At 39.2% G+C, this 26,264-nt stretch overlaps 1 protein-coding gene across 3 annotated transcripts; it reads right to left on the reverse strand.

Moving 5' to 3' along the window:
• Nucleotides 1–9,544: 9,544 nt before the first annotated feature.
• Nucleotides 9,545–22,530, reverse strand: tdrd3 (tudor domain containing 3). Of its 3 annotated transcripts, XM_086180803.1 has the most exons (14): nucleotides 22,327–22,530; nucleotides 21,165–21,249; nucleotides 17,909–17,974; nucleotides 17,151–17,311; nucleotides 15,810–15,951; nucleotides 15,570–15,641; nucleotides 14,785–14,934; nucleotides 14,316–14,468; nucleotides 13,579–13,756; nucleotides 12,640–12,765; nucleotides 11,338–12,284; nucleotides 10,616–10,741; nucleotides 10,325–10,458; nucleotides 9,548–9,781 (listed from the first exon to the last, which is right to left on the reverse strand). In XM_086180803.1, the coding sequence occupies exons 1-13, from the start codon at nucleotides 22,362–22,364 to the stop codon at nucleotides 10,342–10,344; spliced, it is 2,361 nt and encodes a 786-aa protein (XP_086036929.1). In that variant the 5' UTR covers nucleotides 22,365–22,530; the 3' UTR covers nucleotides 9,548–9,781; nucleotides 10,325–10,341. The 3 variants fall into 3 exon arrangements, with proteins under 3 accessions (XP_086036936.1, XP_086036920.1, XP_086036929.1); XM_086180810.1 differs by having other exon boundaries at nucleotides 9,545–10,492; XM_086180794.1 differs by having other exon boundaries at nucleotides 9,546–10,458.
• Between the last annotated feature and the right edge of the window lie 3,734 nt (nucleotides 22,531–26,264).

Genomic DNA, 26,264 nt, shown 5'->3' on the forward strand with positions numbered 1-26,264 from the left:
ATTCAAACAGTGCATGTCCACAAAACACCTGCTTCTTCCCAGAGTTTTTGCATTAGTTCCACAACTCCACTGCGACACGTCTGAGAAAGAAACGTTACAGTGTTTCCAAAAGCAGCAAAGCAAGACACGCAGAAAGCTAAGAGGACAGGCAGCTACGGATCCCTCAGCTTTTACAGGACAAAGAGCAAAAGTCTTGCTGAGCATATTTGTTTGATTTTAAATATAAAACAAAATGCATCAAATTTTGCTCACTGTATATGCAAAACATTTTACTTACGCACAAAACGTTAAACTGCATTTTGAATAAAATTCATCACGCTGCATTTACGAAATGTTTTATTGTCTTTTTAATTTCAGCTCTACTTGTGTGTATGATTTCATCTTTATTGCATACCACACACTGTTTTTGATGCCTCTGGTTAGTTAGTTTGACATCTTATTTCATCACCGCACTGAGCCACATAGAGGGCAGATAACAACTCGACTAAGATTCAAGATCGTTGCTCTGTACCTTTTCTGCTTCTACTTCTCTGTTTCTGCTGCTGTAACAGTGCCAATTTCCCCACTGAGGGATGAATAAAGGTTTATCTTATCTTATCTTGTTCTTTTCAATATGTTGACATGTGGGAGATAACCTGTTAACATTAGCATTAACAGTTCTGTGCCTCTGAGAAACTCTCTCCCCATGGTTCCTCTCAAAAGATTAAAAAAAATTAGAAACTTCACCCTAACAGTAAATGTGTGCAGAACTATAATTGTACTACATATTTTGTATAGAAGTAGCACCATAGTATAAAGGTTACTTCTTATCATCTGCAGGAGTGTTTGTGGGGGTTTTACTTCTTCTCCTGTATTTATTATCAGCAATTTTGATTTTGCCTTCGCCATATGCTTCAAAATTGTTCAGCCAAATCCACATATCCAGACAGGAATAAATAAGCTTCCATGATATAAGCCTCTTAGGAGTGTTAATGGCTCTCATCTTCTCTGTTTATCATGGGTTTGTTTGTGACTGCAAATGAAATCTCCATTCTCCAAAGGTTAATCCGTCTGTACTTCATAAATCAGACAATTTTAGCTGCGATGAGCACAGACGGACCTTAATTTAGAGATCCGTGCTCGTGAGGTGTATATATACTTGACACCACTTGATATTTAGGCAACTCACTCAATGCATAAAAGTTGCAAAATCAACTTTGAGTTGTCAGACAACACCACTTGCAAGCTTTATGAGACTAGATAGACATTTGTGTTTATTTATGAGACCGTACGGAATGATTTAAAGCCTTTGTGTTCTGTTTTAGTATGAAAATATTCCATTTTATATTGACGTACATTAAAAGTTCCTTTCAAGATCTTGTCGGCCTTATTTACTTGCTGCATATGTAGATGGAAAAAATTAGAAATATAGTCCATTTTCAAGTGTAACAGTTTAACTCTATGAAAATGAGGTACAAAAGCAATAAATAAACACCAACGTGACACAACATCGGCAAAAACGAATATTTATGTTTCTCCTTCTGCACTAAATCACAAGAACTCACGGCTTCCGAGATCAAATTTGAATACGATTATCCTCGTTCATTATAAACTCATCATAATTAAGCACCAGTGTATAGTTTATTACCTCCAAACCTCACTCAAGGTCAGCACAAGGTCACCTAAAACGTTTTTACAATTTACCTTCATTATGGGGAATAACCTCTCTATACGGTTTGTTCGGTGCGTGAAATTCAGCATGAAGTCAGGTGTGATAAAAATAAGAATAGCACGACACAGAACACTTATTTTTAAGAGTTGATGGGAATTACATTCTTAAACCTGAGATGTAAATGTATGTGAGATAAAGGACTGACAGAGGCAAGTGCAGAGCTGCTCACGCAACAACACTTGCTAATGAAAAAGGTCTGTTTCTACAAAGGAAGCAGAAGGAGAGCTGAGCTTCACAATTCACTCCCCCCACAGCATGCAATAATTACCAAATTAGGAAACTCATTGAACCAGAGACTAAAGGAATAACACAGTCAGACTGGTCAAATGATCTCTCCCTCTCTTCCTGTTACACAATAAATATAGGATTTCATCTCTGGGACTTCATTGCTGCATTCATAACCACTGTCACAGAAACATTGTGATGACATCAAGTAATGAACCTTACTTTAATTAATGATTGTAATTTAAGTATAATCTACTTTTTTTCCCCCTTTTTTGCTGTGCAGAAAGACATTACTTCATGTTTCACTCATTCTCGTTGCACCAGTGCAGAGGACTGAATGTTGTTTTTTTTTCCTTCTTTGTTGTTGCTCACAGTGTTAATTGAAAAAGGGTAGAGAGGATGAAGTATATTATAAAGTTACCTCTTCGTTTGCAGGAAATTCCAGCTTGGTTCATAAAACTTACCGTTGACTAGTCAAGTGTCTGATGGCAATGGAACTGATAAACCGATTTCTCAAGGCAGGTATTTACAGAAGATCAGCTGGCATGAATGGCCGTGAGATCTGATTAAAAAGTTTCAATAACATCAAATCACGATAACTTTCTCTGTGCTTTTATGGGCTCCTTAGGTATAACAATGAAACAATTAACAGGAGAGATAATGAAGTGAAATCATCTGGCTCGGTTTTATGTAGTGCTACAAAAAATATACTGCTGCTTGGAGTTGTGGGCCTGTAAACACTCAAAACACAATAAACGCAGATGGGCTGAGGATTACAAAATATATTGTACATAATATGAAAAAGATACCTCACAACAAGAAGTCTGACGGGACTCTGTTGCCCTTGACATTGAGCTCTAATAAAGAGCCTTTTATGACTTTCCAAACACAAAGGAGAGGAACATCACTGGCCAGCTGCCCAAAAACAACCTGATCCGAGCCAACTGGCAGGAAGCCACCGTGGAGTCATGTTACTATGAAAGCAGGCAGGTGGACCCAAAGGCAAAGAACAGCAGGCAGGCAGGAGCTGATGAACTGATTCTTAGTCCTGTGACTAACCGAAGCGGCGTCTCTGGAACTGAATCCAACAGGCAAACCGACGCTGTATAACTGCTGAGACTCGACAGACAAAAACAGAAGACGTCTTAAATACTGAGACGCAAAGATAAACGAAGAGCTGATGAGTTGACATGTCTCTTCAAAACAGTGTCAACATTGATATAAAGGCCGAAATAAATCCCTACATATTAAAAATGTTACAATATCAAATCACTACTGGTACTTTGAGTATCCACATACAGGTGTGTGTCTCAGTCTGTATCAGCAAATCAACGTATTGTCTCCAAATTTGTGCGATGTATAAAGAGCAGTAGGAGATTTTAATGTAAGTTTTTAACATATAATACCTGTATAATAATTAATCTGTGACTTTATCATGCATGCATGTCTGTAAACCTTTGTGAGTATTAATGTTTCTTTATACTTGTAGTCAGTATTTTTACATTTGCCTTCAGGTCTGTGCTAACGTTAGCGCCACTCACCGCATAAGGGAGGAGTCTGTGCCGCGTCACTTACCTGCCACTAACAGCAGCCAGTGACAGTAAGAACCTGGCCAGTAAACAAGCATGGCTGAACCTGTTGAGAGTGGCTTACAGTCTCTAAACACCTCGCACTGCTCACTTAAGCCAATATCATGATCAGTGTCTCTGGGACGGGCCGCTTGTGAGAAGTGCTGGAAGTCAAGAAAAAGTGCAACAAGGCGTCAAAAGTATTGTTGATTCGCGGTTCTCTGTGAGCACTGATAACAACAAAATAACAGCAAAGAGAATGGAAAAAATGACAGGCAAACTCTGCCTCACCACACCAATCAAATAAAGAGCACACTCAACTCGAGGGAAAAACTCTCTCTGTGCTATGAAAAGAATGTCTCTGAGGCTTCTTCTTGGAATGCCTTGATCAGCACGTTGTCGTCCACTCAGTCACACCTCCTGTGACGGTTGCACAGTGTTTAAAAAGACAGATGTTAGAAACAGCTTCTTTCATTCATGGGGAATTGAAGTCAGGATGATGGACAGCAGAACAAACATGTGACCTCAAAACACACAACAGAGACATGCGCATGCCAATGTGTTTGTGTGTGTGTGTGTGTGTGCACCAAGCTAACAGCTGTTTGCTCTCACCAATACGCATCTGTTCTCTTACAAGTGGCTGTACCACCCACTTCACCAAGAGACTACAAAATCTAAGTGAAAACGATGTTTGTCTAGTGGCATATAAACGTAATAAAATATACAACACCGCAGGTCTTGTTGGTAAGTGGCAATTGAACCAAAAACACACTACCTGGACTCAATAGTTCTTCTTTGTGCGGCGTGTAGCCATTAAGTGCAACTGGACAGGGCCATAAAAGTGACTGAGCGGTGCTTTACTCTGTTTGCTTTGCTGTGTAGACCCATATCAGCTAATGGCAAAGATCAATATCCAACTGCCGATTCATCATTCACCCTTAGTCCATACTGGCTACGGTCAAACTAACTGGCCCCATTTGACCATTATATTGTCATGCGTTATGAGGAACACAAGAAGTGCCTGGCAACAAATGTTGTCAGGATGTTTGAAGAATGACCCATGAAGGAGACGGTCGGCTGCACGCTGAAAACACCCATTACTACTGACAGGCAGCGCCTATCGTGCTCATTAAGTCTTCTCAGCTGTGTTTCAAGCAGACCGGAGACTGAAGTTCTTCCATCAAACTTATCTGTAAACGTTATCATTGCACGAGCGCGTCAGTTAATCCAATTAAATCAGCATTATGACTGATCGCAAAAACTAATGACGCTATCTCTATTTGGCCAGTGTTGGTGTCTGTTCTATAATATGTATGGAACTTAACAGTATAATTGACCCTATAACTAACGGTACTTAATGATAAAGGCAGAAGTTAATTCATTAAATAACCCTATTGTATTTTATTGACTGGCAGCATAGTTCATATTTCTCTTTAGATTTTGAGCCAAAACTCAGTCTTACGTGAGAAAAGAACAGGAAATTGAGGTCATCAATCAGAAACATTCTCGCACTGAGATAACAAAAGAAAAGATTTAGAAAAAGCAACAAAATGTGTGAAAGATGTGTGTGAATCTGATCCAGAGCTTTACAGCATGTTGTAAAAAAGGTGCACTTTCTGAACTACTGAGAGGGAGGGAAATGTCTTCCCTGAATGAGTCTCAACATGACACCTTCAAATAACCCTTGTAAGTAATGCAACTGTAGATCAGCAGGACTTCTCAGTGTGTGTGTATGTCCACAAAAGATTGGTTCACTTAAAGAAAAAAATCCAGCACTTTGACTTGATGCCAAATCTCCAAATGGTTGGAAGACATTTTGTGTTTCTTGCAGCAAGCGTGCGGTTGTGGGCAGTGACATCATCTACTGTAACCATTGTCCCAGCTGCAAACAACAATCATTTGTCAGAGGCAAGTGAAATCATACTTTCTCTTTTGTGTATATAAATGTTTAAACAAATAATAGGGGCACATCGATAGCCAAGAAAGAGTCAAGCTTTAAACCAAACTCAAATGAGACTCTACACTGCCTCCAGCAACATGGTGACAGTATGCAAAGCCTGGAAGTGATGGTGGTATTCTATGTCTGCGTATTTCAGCCGTCTGTGTCAATAGTTAGATTTTGCAATACAAATTATTTTTGCTAAGAGACATCCACAAAGTATCGAAGTTTAATTATTTTGCTTTGCATATTGGTGGTGTAGCTTGTGACGCCTCAGAGGGACAAAACTTGTGTAAGCTTCTATTTCACCTTTTCACACACATTGATTTATTCTATTCTGACTTCAGAGCATGATAGTCAACAACCTCCGTCCATGGTGAACCCTGCCTCTCGCCCAATGTCTGCTGGGATAGCCCCCCCCATGACCCTTAACGTATAAGAGGTATAGAAAATGGATGCATGGATGGACGGAAGGATGGATGGATGGATAGTTCAGTAAAAGTTCACTACACATTTAATGAATTTATACAAAAATTTACCAAAAAGTTCTCCAAAGGTTTCCAGTTGCAGTATTTTAGAAATTATAAGGTTTAATATAATCATACCGAATGATATTGTGTGCACAAAATGAAAGGTCAAATCATAGTATTATTTGAGTGGATTGTATAGCAGAAATGGTAATAAATGAATAATGATAACACTTCTCTTTAGTTGAGAACATCAGTTTGGTGTGAAGAACCTTTTCCTGTATTAGTAAACCTTCTACAAATAGGAACTAAGACTTCTCACTAGTGGGTCATGCTGCGTTAGCACCAGTGGCTAGGCTAGCACTGCTAACGTTATTGCTCTCTCCATCAGACACAATGGTGCTAAGCTGATGGCTCAGTAGTGACAGTTTGGGCTTCTCCCGTGGGTGCAGGGTGACAATTTAAACTGTTTCACTGTAGTTGAGCAAGTTAGCCACCATATTGGGTGCTCAATGCCTTACTTTGTTCTGGACAGGCTAAGGTGGAACCCAAGTCTCTCCCTCGGCACATCGATCCAGCGCTAACAGTTTGCCTGGATTTTAATCTTACAGATGACTTTTTTTGCCATGAAGAATAGATGTGTTTTTGTGCAAAGATGAACATCATTTCAGGGGTCATATTCTCACTCATATTTTTCCCCACAGTAGCAATATTCAAGTCATTTGCATTTATTACTGTGATGCAATTCAACAGGTTCATCTATGAGGGTTGGAGGTGATACAGCGAGTCATTTTTATAAAGGTCCTTCATTTTCAAGTGAATCCTGCATTGTCCCAGTCTCTCTGCTCCATAAGCTACTAAATATGCTATGAAGGAAATTCACTCACTTTTAACCTCTTTTCTAGTCTCTTTTTTTCCCCTCCGTCTACCAAAAGCAGAGAAAGGGTTCAGTTGTTCAGGCTGATATAGGAATTATGTTAGAAAGGATGCATTTAACAGGATCACAAGGTTCAGATATCACAGCTACAAAGGTACAAGGGAGGACAATGGCCGACAGCTTTGAATGGGGATATGAGGAGAGCTAGGCAGGTGGGAAGCAAACAGGCAGAGCAAAGGGATGTTAATGTGGGAAAGCAGGCTGGACCCTCTGGAGGGGAGCGAAGCTTTCCGCCTGTTATTGAAGGTTATCAGGTTGCAGGTGAACACTGACAGAGAATGCCTGTTTTCAGTGCTGCAGATCTATTAACTGTTTTACAATAGTACAAGTAAATATGGTGTATTTTACCACAGTGTCACTTAAAAGTTGGTTTTAATCATTCACATTTCAGAACTGATGTTCAATTTGTTTTGAGGCGTGATCTGGTTTTCTCAAGCACTGTAACCTTAGTAACTCCAGTTGGTGTCATGTCATCAACTGGACACTGAGGTGGTACAGGAAGTTCTTCAGTAAATTTTCATACTGCTCTTTAAGCGACTTTGGATTTTCCTGACAACTTTAACTTACAACCCCTCATCATTTTAACACAATTAACCCCTCCTTACATTTTACTTTTTATTTTATTGTTGAACAATTTGGAGAAAATTCGAGATTTATTTCACGCTTCCATCCGTCAAACCTCGTTTAGCTCAGCTGGACCTGACATGTGTTCTGGTGTTGGTCACATTTCAAGTTGAAAATTGAGATGCAAAGCACAAGTTTAGGTTTTGAATTTAAATGTATTGGAGTTTCTTTTCCTTTAATATTGTATTATATTTAACACATAGATTCTGTTAGCTTTGGATAAAAACACTATAAATAAGTAGCCCAAAGGAAAAATGTTGAACCTATTTTATCCACATTTGATAAACCAATCAAAGAAAACCGCACTTTTTTCCCTTACACCTTTCTTAACTACGTATAGATGTCAAAATTCTGTGTGGCAGGCTGGTTGTTGTCTTCTTACTGCTAATTATCTCCATCAGGAGGTTTATACATCTATGGACAGACACGCTCGTGTTCTCACAACTGGATGGATTCGGGAACCACTTCCCCTGTTGGAACCCAGGGAGATCATTTCTGCTGTACATTATAAATATCTGTGTGATGACGGCCATCCAACTGATCAATAATCCAATATAAATGGAAATACAATCAATCTAAAGCTGACTGCACTAAAACCTTTGAGTCCTATCAAGAAACAGATATTAAAAAGAGTTGACGCCCCAATGCTTGTCAGGCCACTGTTAATCCTTTCATATAAAATCCAATTGGAATCAAAGATTGTTTAGGGAATGCTGTATAACTGAGATACTGATCTAATCATACAGGGTCACCAGTCAGCAGAAAAACAGTCTTCTGAGCCTGTGATTGACTCTGATCACAGCCTCAACAACATTGCATCAACTCTGCAGTCACATAAACATGCAAAACAAAATCTAATCTCTGCCACTTTTCATCACTGGGCTGTAACTTTCTCAGGTCCAAAACATTCTTTATGAGGGATAAAACCTCTCGTCCCGTTAATAAATAATGCACTAGTAGCATTAGATGATCCGTTCACTGCGGCTTCATAAATGTTACGACCTTCACGGGGAGGATACACACATCTGGAAATTGTTTCAGAGAGGTTTTTACTTTGAAACCTCCAGATATGGCATTGTAAAAAAACCAAAACAAAATAAACCAAATAGAAATGCACATATTTTTTTTACAAACATAATAAAATAGGTCTTTTTTATCACCTGCATTTCTCTCAGTCAGGGTTATTGGATGTTTTCTGTTTATTAGGTATCAGTTTGCATTTCTGCACATATTTGAGTCTGCACATGGCTCTACTTTTATTCAGTCTAATGATGAGGGGACCACCAAGCCTCTGTTTAATATTTGTGTCCAGCATGTCACTGACATACTTCCTTTATCAAAACATTACTGTCTGTTTGATTGAAAATCAATCCTTCAGGATTATCTAACCACTGTGCCGTCATCAATTCCCACACACGCTTTCAAGAGATTCACTTTCAGTTCCTCCCAAACAGATGGGTTTCCATATTACCAGCCTTTAATTATTAATCTATGTTCACTCTGCGCCTCAGCTGGAAAATAAAGCAAATCCTTTGGACCAGTGATACAGAATAGCACGGCGACCTCTACTGAACTCGGGTGTATTGTCTATTCCTCCCCTGCTAAGGCTAACAATGAAACTGGAGCTCAGGTGGAGATTATTTCTTGATGTGAGATGAGTCCATATACTGCCAGAACAGTAGTGTGTGTGTGTGTGTGTGTGCGTGTGTGTTTGAGATGTGCATTGCTTGAGAAACCGTTCCTATTGACATGTGCAAAATGATATCTCTGCAGTGTAACCGTCTCTATTATAGGGGAAGATATATTCCTAAACTCTGGATTTGCTTCAGAGAACAAGACAAATGAGCAGCTCTCTATGGACTAGCGGAGCCTTGGCCTGTCCACAAGAGGAAAAGTAGTCCAGGTAAGTGACAGAATATGTGAAGAACTAGTCAGTGTGGTAAGGCTAACTGAAAATCATTTAATTAAAAAAAGGAAAAGAAAAAAAAAAGCATGGATGTTTCTTCCTCTGTTCACCTTTAGTTTACTTTGATCATTAAAAATACAACACAAACAAGAAATGTGCTCCATACTCTAGAACAGTTGCTCATTTTAATGCGTCCATTCCACAAATCTTCACAGCATATACAGTACATGTTCTTGACAAAATGAACAAGTGCTCATAGTGAGTTTTTCTTGTTTTTATTTTTGCATGTTGTCCAAGCCCTTTGAAAAGTTCTTTATGTCCTGACAGTGTGGACACGTTACAATGTTCAGGAAGCACGCAGGATTGTTGCAGAGAGTGTCGTGGAAAGATGTGGGAGAAACGCACTGATGGATAGAGGAGAAAGAAAAGATTTTTTTCAATGAACAAAAATGCACCTGTGTGGCACTGTGGTGCATCTCTAAGATGACTTGCTGACCGTATGAAATTGCTTTTACATAATGCATTGTAGCAGCAGAGGAAGGTGAAATTTATTGTGTGAAAATCCATTTCTACAATAAATATATTTTACAACTGGAGATATTTTAGCTGATATGCAACAGACCCTAATATTATAATATACAATGCAGTACACAGATTTACAGAAAGCGTTCAGATGGATCTTGTGAAACTATCAAGTCACTGACAAGACAGTTTTAACTTAAATTTGTATCATGTTCCAACAGTCCACGCATACTGAAAACAAACGTGTAATGAATAAAACTGAGATCCTTGTAATTGAGGACATCGTTGAGAACAGTTCACACTGTTTACACACACTGATGTTTACAGATAGATGAACTCTACTGGGTAACAAAAAAAACCCAAACTAAACAAACAAAAAGAACAACAACAAAAAAAACCCTGCTAGTTCATGTGAGTTTACCAACCAGTGTAAACGCAGACATCAATCTCGTGCCCTGGGTGGCTGGTAATACTGCTGTGTGGGTCTTGTGCGTCGAGGCTGTCCATCTCCGCCACGTCGAAACTCTAGTGAACTGTCGTAGTAACTGTCATCTTCCTCCTGCCATTGCACATTTGATATGGTTGTGATGTTACTGTGGGTAATCAGATTACATGTCAATCATCTTTTCTTCACCCACTTAAGTGATAAGAATGTACTGCTTTCATTAACCAATATGATGAATGATGGTGAATGTAATGGATGTATCTCTCCTCACCAGGATGTCAGCAGGAACAGGCTTGATGTTATGCAGCAGGACCTCTTCGCAGTTTCCATAATCGCTAAACACGACCACAGCCGTGGAGCCGGATGGATGCACAGCATCTATTCTGGCATGATAGAACTGCGCACACACACACACACACACACGACAGAAACAAATTGATATCCAATTATTTTCACACAAACATTTCCCCAAGTCAATAAAACTAATGAAACATGTCTATTAATCACAGGATAACAACAAATTCAAAATACTGTCAACAGTGTCACTGAGACTAAATTAATTACTATAACAATACGCATTATGTGATTGTGTATTTGACATCTGCCACTCCCAGTCCCATCATATCTGTCAGAGAATTGTCGTGTTCACGGATTGAGGTGAAACTATTCAAGTGACTAATTTGTGTTAGTTTTCCAATTTGTAATACTGACCAGCTCAGTTGTGTATTTATTGTACTGCTTTGTAATTCACAGTACTTCCTCTACACTTGACGTTCAATATGTTAAATGCAATCATCAGCTATAGACTTATGTATTCAGTGCTGTTTATTGATGGGTAAATTAGCAGGATGAAGCAAAACATTACAGTTTGGATTTTAATGAAAGCATGACACTGGGCAGATCAGAGCAATTTCATGAATGTTTCAAGAATTACTACATGAATTTGTTGGGAGTCTGCACCCTCTGAGTGGCCCCCAACTACTGATGCTGTACCTTGTTGTCTTCCCAGTACAATGCCAGGCACTGGTCTCCAGGTTTCCAAGCCTGGTCCCCAAGATGACTTTTCTCAGCCCCTCGTGGACCTTGAGCTTTACCTTGCCCTGACCTTCTTTTAGGTCCTGGATTATTAGGAGTGTTCCTCTTAGGAGGCTGCCCCCTGTTGGCAGGACCAGATAAGTTTAAAGGCTTGATTGGCCCAGTTCTTTTGTGTTCCATATTTCCATTTTGGAAATTAGAGGGATCTCCTGTCAATCGAGAACCCTGTGAGGCCTCCATTTCACAAGGTGTTCCCAAGCTTCCTCCCTTTGAGCTGAAGTTTGGCAGCCCACCATCCCGTTGGTGGAAGTCTGGCCGGTCAGTCTTCCCCTTTCGCTTGCTGTTGTTGGCTTCGTCGATTCTACCGTCCATACGCTTATTACTTCCTCTTCCGTCCAGGTCATTTCCTGGAAAACTGGTCAGTTTAGGTGTGGGTGCGTTATCCTTTGATCCTCGCTTATGAGATGGTCCAAACATGTTCCCTCCTCCTCCATCTCCATTTCTGGATCGCTGCTGGAAAGATCCGCTGAACTCCATCTGCTGCTGAGGATCTTTAGAACGTGTGAAGGTGGTTGGGAAGGAAGAGGGAAAAATCTGTTCATCTCGCATTTCTCTCCTGTCGTTTTGTGATCTGTCTGATGGTCCATGTGACCATCTTTCCTGGTTCTTCCACTGTGGGGCTTGGCCTGAAGAATTCTGGGAGCTTGTACAGTTGGAGGCAGGCTCCTGACCTGGTTTAGGAAAGTCGGTGTCTCTGTGGAAGCGGGGTGGCCTGTCATTCCTTTGTTGCCTGTGGTCATTGTGTGAGGAGAACTTGGTCTGAGATGTGTCTTTGGGGTAATAATCTGAGTTGGGGAAATTTGCTCTACTGTCAGGATGTCTCTGAGGAGCCTGGTTCTTTGGCTCTGAAAGAACAAAAAGAAGAATAAAAAATAAAGCAAACAAATTAAGAAGGAATACTGGTTAAAGCACATTAACAAATGACAAACAAAATCGTTGAATTAACAAGAACAAATTAGTGACATGGATGATGGGAGCAGAGATGAATATTGACAAAAGCATGATGATTCAATCATCCTCAACTCGTGCTTGAGTTCATCTCTTTCAACCTAGTCAGGATTTGTTCTTCTTTTTCCATAAGTACTTTCTTTTTACCACTGAACTGACATGAAAAAGATGTGCATCTTCTTACCATGAATACCCTGGAAAGATGCTATTGATTTAAAGAGGGGCTGAGGCCAATCAGACCACTTTACCCACCATCAATGGAGAAAACTCCCATCTTGGACTCCAGAAAATCGAACAGAGTGCTGGGTCCAGACGGCCGTCCCCCGGCACCTTCCTCCTCTCCCTCATTTCTGGACCTGCCTCGTCCCTTTCCTCTGCCTGAGGACAGATCCATCGGTATATTAATTATAGTAATATGAGGATGATGTCAGCAGCTGCTTTATGCTGCATTCAACTCAGAAGTGAAGGGGGAAATAAAAAGAATTGAACAGTGATGCACTGTTTGGACACTCAAGTATCATTTTCAGAATGTCACTTGCAACATCAAACACGGCGGCTGTCTTCCTGAATGATAAGAACCTATTTGGTAAACATGCTTGTTGACATTTTCACACACAAATGAATGTGTTCATCTGCAATATGGGACATGCATTGAAGTATCTCTTTTAATATAGAAATATGCGCAATTGAACAGCTGTTTTCGTGATTAATGTTACTGTGTGGCATTTCTCTTCCCTCCGAGTTACCCTGCAGCACGACTGTGAAGACGTCCAAAAATTCTGGGTTGGAATTTGGACTTCTGATTTGCAAGCATTAGTGCATACATGGGCAATAACAAAGAAGAAGAGCTTATTCCTGCTCTGGTTTGAACCACATGTTGATAAAACTAGGTTGGTCAAGCTGAGGATAAAAGGAGGAAGTCAACTACCAATCTGAAACCTTACAGACTGACCAGGGGATAATAGCTGGCAGGTAAATGTTAATGCAACTTGTGTAAAATGGCATAAAATAAGGGAAAGCACCAGTTTGGACCTTTAAATAAGCCTAAGGTGAATTCTCACGCCATGTGAAAAATCTTGTGTGTATTCACTCTATAGGAACTCAAAGAGAATCAGGATATCAGGATATTTTTTTCACAGTAAAGTAAGCAGGTTTAAGTTGTGTGTGTGTGTGTGTGTGTGTTTTGTGAACCTCTGGGTTGATGCTTGTTGGACTCAGCTACCACGGGTCCAGATCTGCCACCAGATGTTCCAGTCAACAGGCTGTTCAGAGCCACCTCAAGGTTGTTGTTATTGTCCATCAAAGCCAGGCGGGCAGCTTCTTTGTTAAAGCCCATTTCCATGATGTCTCTGAGAGCACGTTCATCCACCTGGACAAGGTAGCAGAGAGACAGTCAAGAAACATGGCAGCTCCAAGAATGCCAGCATGACTACAGTAGAGTTTCTGTCTTGACATTGTACCTTTTTCCCAAACTAACCCCTGTATGTACACTTGTGTTTTTTTAACAAGAGTGAATAGGATCCTTCCAAGGTAAGTAAGATAAAACCAACTAAATTGCAAAATACTTTGCATTCAAGTATCAACACATCATCCAGTTCAGAAGTCAATTATGCAATACTTTTTGAAACTGAAAGGTTGCATGAATGGAGGCTTCAGCGAATCCTCGTTTTTATTAAAAAAAAAAAAAAAAGCTCACGACCTGATTTAATTCACTGCCTTTTGACTTGTTGCTCAAATAAAAGCTCTAAATCATCACCATTATACACCAAATTCAAAATGTCTTCCATGATGAGGCTGAGATGTGGTCAGAGGTCAAAATTCTACCTTAAATGTGTACTATAAGACCACAGTCTGAGCTGAGGTTTTGAAACCAAGAAGCTGACAGAACAGACATGTTAACAGGATTAGGAGCAAATACGACGTCTCACCAGCTCTCGATAGTTTCCATCCTGTTTGCTGTCATTTCTTTCAAACCTATCGTCTCTTCTCCTCTGTTGGTACGAGTCTCGGCTTCGCGAGTAAAAGGACGTGTTGGATAAATTAGTCCCTGCATTTCCTCCTCCACCAAATGTACGTGGACCCTAACAACGAGAAGAACATGAAGATCAATACAGATGCAATTACACTAATGCAAGAAACACAACTGTAGATTTGGAAGGTTGCAAAAAATGCCAAAGGAATCCAGGTTACGATGAATGTCAATATGGAGTAGGTCTTTAATTAATTGAAAGTCAAATTGAGGGGAAAAATGCCTCAATTGCAGAAAGCAAAATCATGCAAATGTGGAAAGTGGTTTTAAAATTGACGTGCTTATTGTTATGGGGGTAAGGTTAAGATGCTACCAACCCGTTAAACAGGACATAATGACGACACACTGTATGAGGAGATTTTACCCACCTCTTTAGTCTTTGCCACCTCAGCAATTGCTGCGATCCGCTGCTTTTCAAACTCATCATTCTCATCTGGGCTTTTGGCGGCACTGTTAGTCTGAAGGGTTTTCCTCTGATCTAGTTCCTTACTGTCTATTTCCTCCTTCCTTGCACACTTCTGTAGGAAGAGAAGTAAAGAGAGTTAAAACATGACGTGAAAGATCAATCTTTTAAAGCTCAATTAAAAACACAACATTATTCTACTTCTCAAAGACGCTCAGTAAGGTTTCATCTCTCCATCATGCACTCATGAGAGAGTAGGAGGCCAACTTTCTGATCAAACAATGCAACCAAGTGGCAAATATCCATCTCAAACTTTGTATGTGGTATGAAAATATGGAACGTGTTTTGATTGGTGTTGTTTTTTTAATTTAAATATATTTATGTGGAGAATTGGCTATTCTTAATTCAGCTAAAACTAACAAAGCTGAAAAAAGATGTATTTCAAAATAATAATAATAATAATGATCGTTTTTAAAAAAAAGCAAAACTTATTTCAGTATTATTTCCACAAGTTGACATTCAGGGTTTAGGTCATTATTATTTTGCAATTAAGTAAACAGAAAAGATCTGCATGTTTAAATGCTTTTCGTGGTGGAGTACCAGCCTGCATCGGTTCTGTATCAGGGTCCAGATATGCTTGATCAATGGCTCAGTCAAATTACGAGACATATCACGTGGACCTTAGCAAGGGTACTAATAGTTTTCTCCTGTTGTTCAGTATCTTTTGCCAGTAGATGTTTTAATTCTCACCTGACCAAATGGGACAAAAGGTGGAGGTCCACCTTCTGCTCCGATGTTATTTCTGCTGTGTTTAGCCAGACTCTGCAGGTACAGAGAAAACGCTCTTACAAAAATATGAAGACAAATGTGACAATAGACCTACAACAGAGGTTACCTTTCATGCAAATTACTACAAAGTTTTCTAATTCATACATATTTAGTATTTCTTAGTAAAGGTAGCTGTGCAATCATCACAAAATCCACCCTCACCCTCTGCAGTTCCCACTTCTCCACCATGTGATCAACCTCTCCTCCAAGGACACAGATTTTTGAGTCGTCGAGCAGCAAGAAACCGTTTTTAACCTGGAGTTCACCAAGGAGCTTTACCTTTGTGCCAGGCGGGGTGTTAAGACTGAAAAACAAACAAGTGAAGGAATATACGAGGATGAATCATAAATCTATGTTTAGTCAAATGTAGAGTTAAAGACACTGGAGGGTTCAGGGCATTAGCTACCTGCACCAGGAGGAGTCACACCCATAATACTTTATAAATGACATGGAGCAGTGCCAGGGGATGCATGGAGAGGCTTGGAGAGACTATTAATAATCCCAGCTGCTCACCCCTCCACATGGTAAATTAAAAGCCCCTCTATCTCATCAGGCCTGATAAGGCCTCTGCCTCTCTCATTAGGAAAGCGCAGGGACTTAGAGGGATTTCCAGCTACTGATGCCGGATGCCAAAGCAACAATTAGGGATTTCACTCCAAACCTCTGGGAAGGATGCTGTTCTCATGATAGCAGCTAATGGAGAAGCAAGGCGCTCTCTATCCTCAATCCTATCACACACACGCAAATCAGAAACCTCTACACAATCCAGCCCGCAATCGATGTTGTTACTTAATGATTCATTGACATCCCTCTATACCACTGTCTCACTGCAACAGCTCCATTGTGTCCGTAATCCATCTCATCCTTCTTTCCACCACACACACACACACACACACACACACACACACACACACACACACACACACACACACACACAAAAGCACGTAACCTTAAAGCAGACACTTTCATAAGAAACACTAACCGCTGCTGTTGGTGGCAAGTGTGTGTATGTGTGTGTGTGTGTTCCTGTGTTCCGCTCATAAAGAGGGGATTTGTTCTGTTCTCTCCTCTCTTCCCATCAGGAAGTCAAGGCCCACATTCTGGCTACTCCACCTGTACAGACTGGCTAGTCACCATGGCAGCAGTCACCAAGGCCACCGTTGCTTGGCTAGAGATGTAATTAAGGCTGGGAATTGTTAGATCCGCTGCCACCGCGTGGAAATTATAGATAAAGGGAAAATTAAGGGATGCGCTGGAGTGAGAGTGTTGACAAGGAGGTGGAAGGGGACTGTATGTGGCACATTACACACATCTGCATTAGAATATACGATAAATTATGTCTAAAAAACAAATGCTTATTTTACACTTATTCCTTTTTAAGGGAAAAAGTCAACTAATATCAGTGTCATATCATTTGATAATTATACTAATGACCATTTTAAACTTTCAAACACACTAAGCCGGATATGTTACTAAATGAAAAAAAAAAAAAAAATCAGGCACCTGATTTTAGACAGATGTTTAAATTCCACTCCGACACAGGTGGTATGGCCATCTGTCATTTGTAGGCGCAGCATTCTTGGCCCACCCTGGGACTCCTCGTTGTCTTTAGGTGCTGAGATGTTCCTCAGTTTCTGCACCTGGAGAACACATGGGCCTACCAACTGCCCAAACATAGGAAATAGCATAAAAAAGGCAGCTTAAAATGGAAATCAGCAGCATCTTGAACAAAGTAGCAGGAACAAGTGGCACTTTGAACACATAGCAATGTCTCAGTAAAGGAGAACTCATGTAGGAGATTCATCTGTTCAGCAAACTGCAGTATTTTTTGATATGCTGTGATCACTACCACAGAATCGGTTTATCAGCTCCACTGTCTCAAGCATAAACACGTGGCTTGAACCATTTACATTTATGTAACTCAAAACACAATGAAATGTGCAAAATTATCATTTTTTTAATCAAAACCATCAATTATCACCTTTTTTGACACCCGTTTATACTCAAAGATCTGTATTTCTCTACAGTTGATTAGGTGCCGTTTCTCAGATGAAGGAGCAGATTCCTGATTCTTGTTGGTGTGTTAGGGCCATCTAGTGACAATCTGGAGAACTGTATTTCAGTTGTGCTGTGGAGGGTGCAAGGCACTGTGACTGAGGTGCGTCATTTACCTTAAAGCTCAAATACAGCAGGGCCTCATTTGTACCATGTTTATGAATGTTGAACTGTAATGGCATCAGAAGACTCCCTGCAGCACTCACCTTCTCAACTCTTCCACTGTTGATATCAGATGGGAGGAATTTTCTTCCAATGGGTCTAAGATCACTCTGCATAAGAGACAGCCTTTAATTAATGATAATAATAATACAGTTTACGTTCAACATGTTAACAGCTGCCATATTTTTTAATTGCTTTACTGTGCCCTGCTATAACTAGAGCACCATCTTGCCCTGAGATCCCACCAGCAGGGTTTCCAGTCAACAGGTTGATGTTCAACTATCTTCTTACTTCATACTTTCATTATGATTTCAACTTCAAGCCAGTAAACATTCTTGACAGCATCTCACATGGCTATGACAAAATCTGTCCACAGATACAGACGATGTACCCAATATACTCAAAACCCCCCTCTGTCCAGTCCCCCGCAACAGTAGGAGTGTCTAGGACTACAACCGGACATGGTGATACATGGAGATAACCACAGACATACTTGTGTGGGCTGAGCATAGTCCCTTAGTCCAACCTTACCCATCACAACTCAACTCCTGAACTCCCAGACGTTCAACGACGAGAGTCAGAAACATTCTAGAATGGCGTAAACTACACACAGTTTCTGCAGCAGTATTATCAAGTGTATACTGGTGCACCGTGTCATGACATTTTATGGTTTATTGAGTTAAATCTAATTCAAATCAATTATTGGTAACATTTCACATCACAGGATTTTGCACTTCCTTCTTATCAACATAATGTTGCACTTTGCTGCATCAAAGCAGAAACAAGCACAAAACCGACCCTATCACCAGTTACAAAGGTGCCACCCATCATGTTTTATTACAACTGATAGTTTCTCTAAACGCAGGTCTGTAATATCCCTAGTAAACCTCAAAAACAAATCTTTATATCGATATTTCAATAAAATGTCTCTGAACATAATTTATTCATGCCGACTTCTTAGTAGAATGAGGAAATGGGAGCCGAGCCGCATTCTTTCTTGAAGAGAGTTTAGGATTTGAGTGCTGTTTTTTTGGCACCACTACATGATCTGGATACTACAGCCAAGTTCAGAGAGGCACGCAGCAGCAACTTCAAATGCACCCTGATATCTTTTGGTAGCAGTCAAGTCCGACAACATAAAAAGGTCAAGGCTTCTGCAGCTGCTCTGTGTCATTGACTTGTGTCCTACTGAGGGTCAGGTTCACATCATCATCTCTGTTTGATTTTCAGAAAGACTAATTAAAACAATCACAGACAGTTTGCATTAATAACAGAGCCATGGGTTGGAGCCTAGAAGATTGTCAGAGATGACCTTTCATTAACCTCATGGAGGTAAATGTGATTCCTGTCTTGTGTAATTAATTAACAACACTGCTTTAGGGGTGGTGTACTCAGCAGGAGAAGATAGGATATCTCCATGATCCAACAAAACTGCACCCTTCTCAGGAGGACATTACCAGTCAACTGACAATGACAGGGTAAAAGAAAACATTTTCTTTCATTCACCTTCAAAGCCATTATGGAAACCATCCACACCAAACAATTCCCATGAGAGCCAATTTGAGTCTTGTATTTCCCCCTCAATTATTTCTTCATTAATTACGAGCAGGTCAGATTTTAGAGTAATGAAAAAGTGCATTGCGATGATTGTTTTGTTACACCTTGCGACACTTCTGTCAGAATGAATGTGAGTGTGAGTGGTTGCCCGTCTCTCCCTGTGATGGGCTGGCAACCGGTCCAGGGTGTACCCACCCTTCGCCTGATGAGAGCTAGTATAGGCTCTAGCCCCCTGCGTCGGGTCAAGAGGATAAGCCGATAGACAATGGATAGATTGACGGACACATAACACCAAACAGGGACCGCACACTTGAAGCCCAGAAAAAGACATTTAACAAGATCTGACCAGCAACATCAAAAAACTTGGACACAACAACAAAGCAGGAGTCAATAATCTCATTGAAATCCACAGTTGCAGCAGCTTGTATTGTCTAAATCTAGCTGTGGCTGAAAGACTTCATTACCCTCAAAAACAACTACACGGGCGTGAGACCGAACAACCAGGACATAAGCCAGTCATTGTTTGGATCACAAGTGTCACTACCTTCAGTCGATGAAAGCATCTGAGTTTCTGTCAGTCAACAGTTAGGGGTTTAAGGGTGCAAAAGACAACAGTTTGAAAAAAAAACAACCTAAAAATAATAATACCGTACTTCCACATAGCTTTTAGAAAGGTGCAGAATGAAAGTTTAAATTTAATAATTGAAAAAAAAATACTACCAGTTAAATAATTACTTATTGGAACCAAAATGATCATGATATTTACAATCCAGAGAGATAGCTGACGAACTGTTCAGGATCTCTGAGCCAATAGCAAAAAAACACTGATATCATGTGTTATTAATGTGTCTTCATAGAGCTCAGGAGTTGCCAGGAGTTGGATTAACTGGAGAAATGGCTTAGAAACATAAGGGTTCATTCACATTTCTGTCTCTAATACTGTTGGACCAACAAAGGAGCAAGACGAGGGTCAATATCGGTTCAGCATGCCTGAACCGATCTGAAAGATCAAAATGGGGTGAGAAGCCTTGCTGATTTGATGATTTGATGAAATTTGCCATTTACCACTTTTCTGTTGGGCAGTCAAGCTAACATTTGCTAACTAACAAGGGCAATTGTTCCAATTACCAACTTTAGCGTCTGACAGGTTCATGTTGTTATTGTTGGTGTTAGTGTGTGACAAAATCCCCAAATATATCCTGACGAGATGGAAATGTTTGTCCCATTATGGCTATTCTAACTCTGACCATGCATTCAGTTGTGTCAAGAGTGCAGCAAGAGTGAGTGAGATACCTACTGACGTAGGTGCAAATGCTGTCTGTTGCACTTTCAAGGTAATTAATATTTCTATTCTATCTTATCTCTTTTCTTTCCTTTCTTATTAATTTGCCAATTAACAGGACCTTGAGAACCCCATTTTGTTCCACCTCATGTGACAGCATGTGTGGTATGACAATAAATAATCCTTGCTCCTTGATTCAGGACGACACATTTCAGACTTGACCCAATGAATGTTCCTGATTCTTTTCTTCCAGGAGTTTTTTTATGGGGTGACAGTCTGGTATTACTGCATTTGTAAATCTTATAAATCTGTAAAGATTTTGTGACACTAAGTGTCCAAATGGCCCAAGTATCAGTACACAGTGTTTCACAATAAAAACCTTTTCAACAGTATCAAGAGCAAACTGGCGGTAGTATCTGCAAATTGCGAGAGACTGGAGACATTTGGAAGATTTAACTCACATCAAGAGCAATACGAATTATATCACTGTGCGAAACTTTCTCAGCAGATCCTTTCAATTCTGCTATTCCTTCATCACTGAGGTACCTGTAAGACAACACAGAGAGCAGAGATGGAGACAGAACTGACAGATTAATATTCAGAACTGTAACAACACATTCACATTGAAAAGGTTCAAGAAAGCATCTTTCACAACGCATCAATCACCAGACAACAGTTATGGATCCAACACTATTCAGTTGCACGGTACATGTTAAGGGTCAAGGGTAATTTTTTTTTTAATTAAATGTAAAATTTGTACCCTGATCAAATTTAAATCCTATCCATTTTAAATGTGTATGCTAACAAACAAAAAAGGCTCACAAGCACACATACACACCTCTAAATTTAGAAAGCGTATGATTTTCACAAAACAAATGTATTACATCATTATAGTCCATCTAGCACAATGAAAATTTGTGTTATGTCTAGTTACTGTATGAGAGACAAAAATGGACAAATGATTCCAGTGTAAATTACTTCATAGTCAAAATACAATTTTGATTGTTTGCTGATCTGTTTGCAGTTTGACTATCGTGAGATATTTAACCTCCAAGTAAACGCTTATATTTAATGTGATTCTGAGTTATTTGCGTGTATAACACGATTGGCTGGATTTATGACTCTCTTCGCGAAATGCTGTAGGACTCCAAATAGGGACATAATGATTCTGAGTTATTGAAAGTAAAAGTGGGTTAACACAAGCAGTACAACATATAGTACTACGAGCTGTTCGGAAGTTCTGGCTGAACTTTTTAAACTGAGCTACAGTCAGAGCTTCCGGAGATGCCCGCAGGTGTCTCAAACGCAGCCAGAATGTAGTAGATGACGTTACACCGATTTACTGTTGTTTTGTTAACACCCGATAGCCTATGAAGTAGGAGCAGCTAGCCAATTCTAGCTACTTTCATGGTCTATGTGTATCACTACTTCAAGGTGTTACTCTCGATTTCTACCGTCTTCGTTCGGATTCAGAAACTAATATCGTAGTAATGTATTTGGAGCCCCTGGTGGTTTCGCACAACCGAAGCTAATGTAAACATGATCCGGTAAACGTTACTGCCAATCACAACATTGCTATGCTATGGACACCTAGGTTAACTGGTTAGCTACCATGCTACCTACCAGCCCTCTTTGGCCAGGGAATCTGTCAAAGCGGTCATTTTCGTCCAAGTTGTAGACGCAACGTTATCGAAACAAATACGTCCAAAATAGCACACTTAAATGGGCACTATCTTCTGCAACACATATTGTTCTGTTAACAAATATGTTGCTCGCTAATGTTGGTGGACCACTGAACGACCCCACGTTGCATACGTCATTGACAGGGGCGCGCTGCACTACGCGTACGGAGTGCAGGAAGGGTAAAAAAACGTATTACTCGGTAACCTCCAATCTGCAAATCAATGCCCTTAACTAACACATGCGTATGGTATATTGGGAAAGATTAAAATATTAACTGACTTGTATATTGAGTTACAAAGATGGGTTCAAGAAAAAGAAAACATTGTATATATACCTACTGCCTATATGTTTACTACAAAATATTAAATCATAAATCCCAAGTTCTTTTTCATCATATATATAAATATATATATATATATATATATATATATATATATATATATATATATATATATATATATATATATATATATTTATATATATACATATATATAAATAAAGAAAATTTCCCAGCCTCAACCACTTTAAATCTACACAAAGACCTAGGTGGTAGTCCTGCAGAACTTAGCATATGGGACACTTCTTACTTCACGTTAACATTTTTCATCTGTCCATGTCATATTGGACAAAGTAGTATTTGGGTGAAATACATTTTTAAAAGTAATTGGAGAGTGGGTTTGAATTGTAAGTGAATACTGCCCATTGGTATGCGGATTCATCATATTATTAACAGGGCATGGGGCTCTACTTCTGCTCTTTAGAACGACTGGACAAAATGATTAACGGTTGCTTCAAATTATGTTTTGTTTTTAATCTTTTTTGATGGAAGGGAATGTAGCATTGGACAGCTGTTGCAAACACTCTCAGTACTATCAATGTACTGTAACAGAAACAGCATTTAAATTTGACCTTTTTGTGTTTGGCACCTCTTAACAGGTGAAAAGCGTCAGAATAGAGTATGTGTTAAAAAAAAATTATCCTAAAAAAAAATGCTTTATGGTGCTTGGCCTTGTGGATAACTGTAGATATACCAGCAAAGGCCCCAGTCACCCAGTAGACCAGATTGAATATCTGAATTATTTAGGTTAATTTTTTGGTTTACTCAGTACTCAGGATCATCCTAAATATGTTTTCTGACTTTGTTATCCAAATCATGCATCCACTCTAGATATGTTTTTGACTTTGAAGAAAAAAATGTCACTGTTGCTATTTGCAATGATACAATTTATCTAAACCACACGATGGCAGTATAAGCACACTGAACAATTATGAACGGAGACTAAAATTGAAGCCGCTTTTCTTTTAAAGATTCAGAACAAGAAATGGAAATCTATCAGGCTTGTATGTCTGCTAAATGACAGTCCAGTAATGAAACTTCATTGCTGTGTGGAATGTAATCTCTGCTATTCTGACCGTCTTGTAAGGCCTCAGTTTCTGTTCTCCAATTACTCAGAGTAATACACAACAACAATTTTCCAACAATGTGTAATTGCATATATTTTTGGACTATTAAGTAGGATCTAAAAGAACTCCACCCAGCTAAATTTATTCAAAAGCTAATTTGAACTTGGTGCAAGGAGCAAATATTGGAAAAAAAAAAAATCACTATCTTTGATAGTCATTTTAATGTTTTCATGACCCATACTTTATCTTTCCAACAGTGTCTTGAAATATTTCTGACAACTGAGGAATGCAAAAATCATTTCTGCATTTGGTGAAAAGAATATTTAAATAACAGATATCAACGGCATTAACAGTTGAAGAACATTTTGAATTTAATTTATTTTGCCTTTAAGGTTTTTTCATGTGTATGCATGAGGCAGTTCTTTGACTGACTGGAAGGTTTGATCTTATGGGAGTATTAGCAAGGTCCATTGCCACAAGGCATGAAGTTGGTTCAGTGAGGAATCTTAACATGCAGAGCCTAGTGACCACGCAGACAGCCCTTTCAGCAATTAAGATCTAACAAGATAACAAGGCTTGAAAAGTTATCAAAGGAAAAAAAAACCCACTTTGATTTCAGAGCAGAAGGTTACATTAAATAATAATGTCTAACTTCAACAATTAATTTAGAAATCATCCTTTTCATTCAATAAATTATCCAATCATTCATTCATAATCTATACTGCCTGAACTGGACAAGGAAGTGGGGCAGTGATGCCAGACACAAGGGGTGAGCAGAGGGATACATCCTGGACAGGTAGCCTGTCAATCACAGGCAAACACTCAGTGTCATACAACCATTCACACCTCCAGTCCCTAGTTAACCAATTTGTATGTTCTTGGCTTGTGGGAGGAAGAAGAAACACAACTTCTAACTTAATAAATGATCACTCATTTAATTCAAAATGTGCAGGCCAAACACATTTTCAACAGTTCAGATCAAATTCATCTATGTACAAACAGGAATGGCTAAAACTGCCCCTCTAGCCTTCAACTAATAACTGCAAATCTGTCAACATCTTTTAATACTAAATAATTAACTTGCAAAAATTAATTAAAGTCAGCCATAAACATTAGTACAGAATGAATGAAAAAAATAAGAATCCAGTTAAATAAATATATGAAAACTAGTCCCTATCACAGGGGTATTTATGTAATTTCCTCCCTGTAAAATCACCAATATTTTCTTATGGATTCTCAGTTTCACCGACAGAGGCACAATGGCTTTGTACTGGTTGGCTTGAAGAACTCGCTGTCCTGCGAGAGCAAATCTTGCTTTGGCTGAATTACACAAGAACAATCTCACAATAGTTTCTGTTTGTTGCATCACATCACTTTCATTGCATTGCATTGTTTGCATCAGACATGATATTTGGGATTGTAGAAGAAGACCCAACAGTGCAAAACAATTTTTGGTGTAACAGCCAGAACAAGACAGAAAGAAATAAAGAGAAAGAAAGTGTAAAAAAGATGTAAAAAAAATCCAGCATTCCACCTTAAACTTCACATGAATTTCAGCTGGGCCTGGAAACAGAGGGTAGGCTGAATGACATCACAGATCCATGGACTCTTATCTACATATCTGACATACCTGGTTTGTCATGAAATATGTAGCGGAATTTCATTTCGTTCTATTACATATTTTATCACGCAAAATGAACCCATCTTATTCAAAACAGATTGAATATATAACGGTGAAAGGTGTCTCATCCCTTAGTTTAATTTAACCTTTCAAAAGCTGCCTATGTTTCAGTCTTGGCAGATGTTTGTGTTTGGTTATAAACTGCCTTCATGTTACAATTATTATACAACCATTGAAGTCCATAAAGTGATAAACTAATTATTTCAATTCTGTGCAGTTTTGAGTGACTTGTCATATTTCTACTTTGATCATCTGAGCTGAAACCTAGCTGGGGATCACTGGACTGGACTGCTTGACTGAATCTAAATTAGATAAACTATTATTGACCTGCAGCAAAATTAACATATTACTTGGATATTGCATCAGTATGAGCTATTTTAATTCCATACACATAACAAATGCTTTTATTTTTGAAACTCATTCAACTTTATCCTGATGATATGTTCTATTATGCCTCTAATTTAATCATTTAACTTATATTGTGAATTTTGTTGTTGGTACATTTTCTCTGAGCTCTTTTTTTACGCCACTGACTAATTTCAATGTACACATTTTGTTTGTTTTGGAAAATTGCATGGTTGGTAGTTGAATTAATTTAAATGTGAATGAACTGTTGACACCTCCTTCTAAACTTCCATCACAATTAGTGATAAATTCACATAACTATGACGTAATTTGACCACTGCACTACACCTGCTCACGTCCCCGTCTGTCCATCAGTCTCTTCCCTTTCTCTCTCTCTTTATCTCTGTCCCACTCTTTCCTTCTGCATATCTGTCTTCCTCCATTATCT

This window comes from Aulostomus chinensis, chromosome 2 (genome assembly GCF_037954235.1).
Source record: "Aulostomus chinensis isolate RoL2024-O1b breed Wild chromosome 2, RoL_Achi_v1.0, whole genome shotgun sequence".
NCBI classification, from domain to species: Eukaryota; Metazoa; Chordata; class Actinopteri; order Syngnathiformes; family Aulostomidae; genus Aulostomus; species Aulostomus chinensis.